General features: G+C 52.6%; 1 protein-coding gene across 1 annotated transcript; it reads right to left on the minus strand.

Moving 5' to 3' along the window:
• Positions 1-215: 215 nt before the first annotated feature.
• Positions 216-5,304, minus strand: TBX22 (T-box transcription factor 22; the record flags this gene model as incomplete). Its single annotated transcript, XM_082061755.1, has 8 exons — positions 216-826; positions 3,442-3,527; positions 3,608-3,672; positions 3,798-3,962; positions 4,160-4,334; positions 4,565-4,666; positions 4,955-5,087; positions 5,169-5,304. 8 exons carry the CDS (start codon positions 5,302-5,304, stop codon positions 216-218), a joined length of 1,473 nt encoding a protein of 490 aa, XP_081917881.1.
• Positions 5,305-5,529: the final 225 nt, after the last annotated feature.

The following is a 5,529-nucleotide window of genomic DNA, read 5'->3' on the forward strand; positions in this document are numbered from 1 at the left end:
CATCTTGCTGTGGATCATCTCAGACCCTCCACGCTCCCAGACCTCCACCCTTCCAACAACACGACATGTTTGCCCACCAAAAGAAAGTTAAATGCCTAAAGATACCGCTCCTGTACCATGCAGTATTTCATAGTCAATAACTAGCAAGCCCTTGGGTATGAAGGAAGGAGAGACTTGCTTTACATATCAATGCTTAGAAACATTATATAATTCCACTAAAGGCAATGGTTAATTGTTGGGTGCCAGTTAGAGTGATTACATCTGCCATCTCTCAAAGAAGCTGGAATGCTGTCACTCACTTTGAAATGGCTTGCTGCATTCATCAGTCTGGATGGCACTGAGAAGTTATAACCGTACAAGCCATATGGAGGATGTAAAGAACAATTAAGTGCTTCCCGAGCAATGGGACTTGATGGGAAAATGTTTCCAGATGCATGTAATCCATACAGCACTTGACTAGCAGAACTGGGGACTTGTAGACATTGCCCGTTTAAGTCTTCGGCTTTAGCGTTTTTCAGATTGGTTATGCCGAGGGAAGATAGTTTTGGCATATCCACCACCAAGTGGGGTAAAAGATGCGGGTTGGTGCTTCCCAGTTTCTCGTGGCTTGGCAAGACCAGAGGCTGTTGTCTTAAGAAGCTTGTAGGACAAATCTTGTAGTAGAGGGGCACGCTGAGGTTGTGCAGGTAGGTCTCGGGGCACGGCACGCCCATGGTGCTCGCTGACAAGTGGAACGTAGGAGGTGAGCAGGATGGAGAAAGCAGGGGGTTGAGAGGAGAGGGTGTCCCACCGCTGGACGTCACCGGCGAAGAGCTGGAGCTCCCACCTGCAAACAACAACAGAAATGGGCCAGGCTGGGCTAGCTGATGTTCACAGCCGAGGAAACCTTGGAGAACTCCTCCTGCTCCACATCTCCTGCTGCTGGTGTCCACCTAAGCGCAAACCTGCTCCAAAAAACAGCTCCTGGAAAATGGGAAGTTCTGTCCATAAATTATTTGGAGAAACATTCACGTATGTTTAATCTCAGTCATTTAACTGGGACAACTGAGAGGTCCAGCTCCACACAGACAGGTATCTGCCAGGTCTGTGCCTCTCTATATGTCCAATAACCTTCTCCTGTTATACTTTTGCCATTGCTATTTTAGGCCCCCTATTTTTTGTGGAAATTACAGGCAACTTTTCCCTTGTATATGAGAACAAAAAAATGTATTCAGCCTGATGGAGAATATTTTTTTACCTTCCTGCTCACAGGAATTGCCTAATTTTACTTGGCTTCCCATGCAATTTGAAACATACCCTTGAATACTATAGGTGTCTCCAGAAACTTTAAATGCACATGTCATTTTAACATTCTCCTTTCTGAAACGAATCAATGAACACTTTCATAATTTGGTCGAGAAGCCACACGGGCTCACTTTGCACGGGTGCATAACATCTCTGTTCAGCACCGGCTCGCTGATCCTCTTCCAGAGCAACATCCAGAGCAAAAGCGAAGAGGCGACGGCTGCTCCGGTGCGGGATGGTGCTCTGGAGCGGCCGCCCCGTGCTAAACAGATGCTGGTTTCATCCAACGCTGTTTAAGAGCCGTATGTCTCTGCTGCACATTCATTACTGCATTCTTCCAGAGACTGCTTGGGTTTTTTACCCCTTTTATTTTGATTTCTTACCAAAGTCACAGGAAAAGGAAGGAAGGGAATGTGAATCCATTTTTGCTCTGTGTTTTTCTGTATTTACGTTTAATTCCGAGCGATACGCTGCCCGGCTGTGATGGGGTCAAACTCTACATGCAACCAGCAAACACAATGAGCCGTCCAACCCAGCCACATCTGCTGGTACAGCCGGCCTGCAGAAAAACAAAGAGTTTGGGACACAGCACAAATTAATCTTGCAGAGTATCTTACAGGACTCAGGGACTTCTGGTCATGGGATGGGATTGAGCTGATAAATGTGAGTGCGAGGCAGCGAACGAATCCCTGTGCAGAGCAAACGAGTGTTATTAGTAGTATTTACTTCAAGGTATCCTAAGAAATATTAGCCCATGACTTCCAGTACAAATTAAGGATCAGGGTTCATGGTGGGGAGGACAGAACAGCTCAAAGAGCAGCTTCTTTCCATCATTTCTATTAGGCTTAAAAATCCCAGGTTTGTGGCCAGTCTTTTCTTCAGCACATTGTTCACGCTTTCTTTTCATTTACCCTCTGGTTTGGGCGCTTCGGGATTTCTGGTTTTCAGCTTCTCATCAGAAATACAGTTTTATTATTAGCAGAGTGGGAGAATATTTTATATTTATATCAGTCCAGGAAATTAATTCTGAAGAAAAATACCAGTTACATAAAGACTAGCAAAAAATAAAATTCCCATGAAACCGTAATATTTTAGCAACTGTGCAACAACCAAAGCGGTTGCTGTTCTCTCATTCCTGCTGCAGCACCGCCAGCTCCTCACAGCCTGCAAAATGCCTTCAAAAAGCTTTTTTCCATAATGTCTTTTCTAAATAATAATAATAAAAATATAGTTCTCTTTACAACCCAATAAACCTCTTAATTTCTCCCGAATCTGATTTTTTTTTTTTTAATATGTCTGTGAATTTCTACGCCTGTACAGCATGGATTGTTCATGTTGGTTTGTTCTTTCCCAGTGTTTCCCTGCAGAGACAGGAATGATTTGGTGCGTCCCAATACATTGAAGAGTTCCCAACCTAAATGACGCTTAAACTGGTGACTTTAAACCCGAACTGGAGCGCTCCAGCACACAAATGCTCTCTTAGTTTTTTTCCCTCGGCACTGTGAACCATCCGTTTCCAAATACTATTTCCAAAGCCGGTTTTCTAGAAAAGGGCTACAAGAAACTGCTCCATGCTTGTCAAGTGGAGGGAGATGGTTTTCTCTTATAAACTTTTCCCTCTTCCCTGCGGAGTTAATGGACCGTGGGACTACTACACCCTAAATAGCAGCTAATTTTATTTTCTGTCTCACAACGCATTTGCTCGCAGTCGGCTGCGGGAGACACCGGTGGTCACTATTATCACATTTTTAGCTAATATTCTCAAACGGCTTGGAAACAATTAGTGTAACAGGATCAAAGCCGTAACAATCCGACTCTAAATCAGCCTCCTGCATGCTCGATTTTTTTTTGTTCTAAGCATTTAAATCTGATTTTTCCCCGCGGCTGAAGCCCGACCGCGCCGGTACCCTTCCCCGCCGGGGGCGAGCGACCTGCTGCTCAAATCGATTTTAACAGCATTTTTGGCCGAAAACACGTGGAACTGGCTTCCCAAACCGTTCCGCTGGCCGCCGGTTCGTTTTGTGGACCCACCTCTTTATCTTAATGGTGTAAAACCCCCAAACGCGTCCCCGCCGTGAGCTCCGGGCGTGCGGCCGCGGCGCAGCCCCGAGGCCGCGGGGAGAGGCGGGTGGGAAACAGGCAGAGAACGGGACTTACCCTGGTTGTCTGCGCCGAAAGCCTTGAAATCCAGAGCGAGGGGCGGCCGCCACGGGTAGGTCTCCAGGAGCCCGTCCAGGACCCCCCTGCGGGGGAAAACGGGCTGAGCGCCGCGGCGGGGCCGGCAGCGCGGCGGGGAGGGCGGCGGGGCGGCCCCGGCCCTTACCTGTTCCTCCCGGGATCCCGAAATCCTTTGGCGAAGGGATTCCTGTCGATCTTCAGCTTCGTGATCTGGGGGAGTGGGAGTGGAAAGGGGTGATAGGGTGAGGGGCAGGCGAGGAGCGGCCGTCGGGGCTCTCCATCCTGCCGGCTCCCCGGTACCGTCGGAGCTCTCCGTCCCCCCGGCTCCCCGGTACCTGCTGGTTTTGATACGCCGTCACGGTGGTGAATTCGGTCTCCTGGAAAGAGAAGGTCTGCACCCCCTCGGCCGGAAGCGACTGGATCTGCGCCAGGTCGAAGCGGGAATCCTGGGCGATAACGTGGACGCGGGGCTTGTACTTGTGCATGGACTGAAGGATGATCTGTGCGGGGGGAGAGGCCGGCTGAGCCCCCCCGACAGGGAGAAGGGCAGGAAGAAAAGCCGATACAAGGCGCGGGTGGGATTCAGCCCTCAGCCCCGGGGCAAGAGGGACCGGCCCGCCGCAGTTTTGGCGCTGCCCCCCGGGATGATGCTCTGCCCCCTCCCCCGGTCAACCCGGCGGGGCTACCCCACACCTACGTGTCCCTTGTCGTCCATCTCGTTGTTGGTGAGCTTCACCCGGTCGAAGCTGATGATTTGCCTCATCCAGGTCTCCCCCGAGCAGGGGGAGTCGGGGTGGATGTAGAGCCGGGGGGTGATGCAGGAGTGATCCGTGTTCCCCGCCACCATCCACTGCGAGCTGTGATACACGTACCTGGCCCGGGCCAAGCACGGGTCAGGCCGCGAGGAGCCCCTCCCCGACACTTCTCCCCCGCAACGGATTCTATACATGTGTGCGAGCCCGATAGTCCCCACCCGCCTCTCACCTGTGCAACCCTTATTTCACACCGGAGCACTAAATGCAGATGGGGCACGTTGCAAACACCCAGAGGGATCCCGCGTGGATGTGTGGAAGCCCCGCCGGTGTGTCCCCCCATATCGTACCTGTATCTTTTGGAGTCCACCGGCACGACATCGATGGCGATGTAATAGTGCTTGAGCGGCTCCAGCCCCTTCACCTTCACTCTGACCGACGGGAACATTCTCCTGTGGGTGGAGGGGAAGAGCTGCCGGTTAAACGGCGAAAACGGGTTGAAAAAAAACAAACAAAACAACAACTCAACGGGCATGGGGAAAAAATATTTTCAAACTCAACAAAAATCGGGAAAAAAAAAACGGAAATAAAAATACTCACCAGAAAATAAGAAAAAAAAAAAAGGAAAAAAATGGTAACGAAAAAGAGACAAAGGAAAAAAGAAGCGCGGTGCAGAGGAGTAGCCGGAGCGGGGAAGGGGCAGCGGGAAAGGGGCAGCGGAGCGGCGGTGCCGCCGGTACCTGCCGGCCTTGGTGATGATCATCTCGGTGCCGATCTCATGAAACCTCCTCCAGAGCTCGGCTCCCTGCAGCTCCACCTGCACCCCGGCCCCCGCCTCCCGACTCTCCGCGCCGCCCTTGGGCCGCTTTTCTGCTGGGAAGAGAAACGGGAGGAGGCGGCTCGGGAGGCTCCGGGGGTCCCGCCGCCACCCCGGGGGTCCCCGCCGCTACCAACCCGGTTCCGGGGCCCTGCGGTTCTGCCTGGTGCCGGGCCCGCTGTCCTCGTCGGGACCCTCCGGCACCTTCCTCTTGGCCGAACGTCCCACCAGAGCTTCCACCGAGAAGGCGTGAGCCCGGGAGCTGAGCGCCATCCTCCCCCCCGGGCCGGGGTGCCCCCCGGGCGGCTGCGCGACTCAGGCGGGCGGCGGCGGCTCCATCCCGGCCGGTACCCAGCGACCCTCGTCCGGTCACCGCCCGGCTCCCGTCGGGGGGCAGCGGCCACGGCGAGATCCTCTTGCATCCAACTGAGTCAATAGACGGCTGCGGGCTCCACTGTTTGTTTTGGAAACTGGTGGGAGCATAAGAAACATTGAGTG

The sequence above is a fragment of the Streptopelia decaocto genome (genome assembly GCF_964273445.1).
Source record: "Streptopelia decaocto genome assembly, chromosome: 10".
Lineage (NCBI taxonomy): Eukaryota > Metazoa > Chordata > Aves > Columbiformes > Columbidae > Streptopelia > Streptopelia decaocto.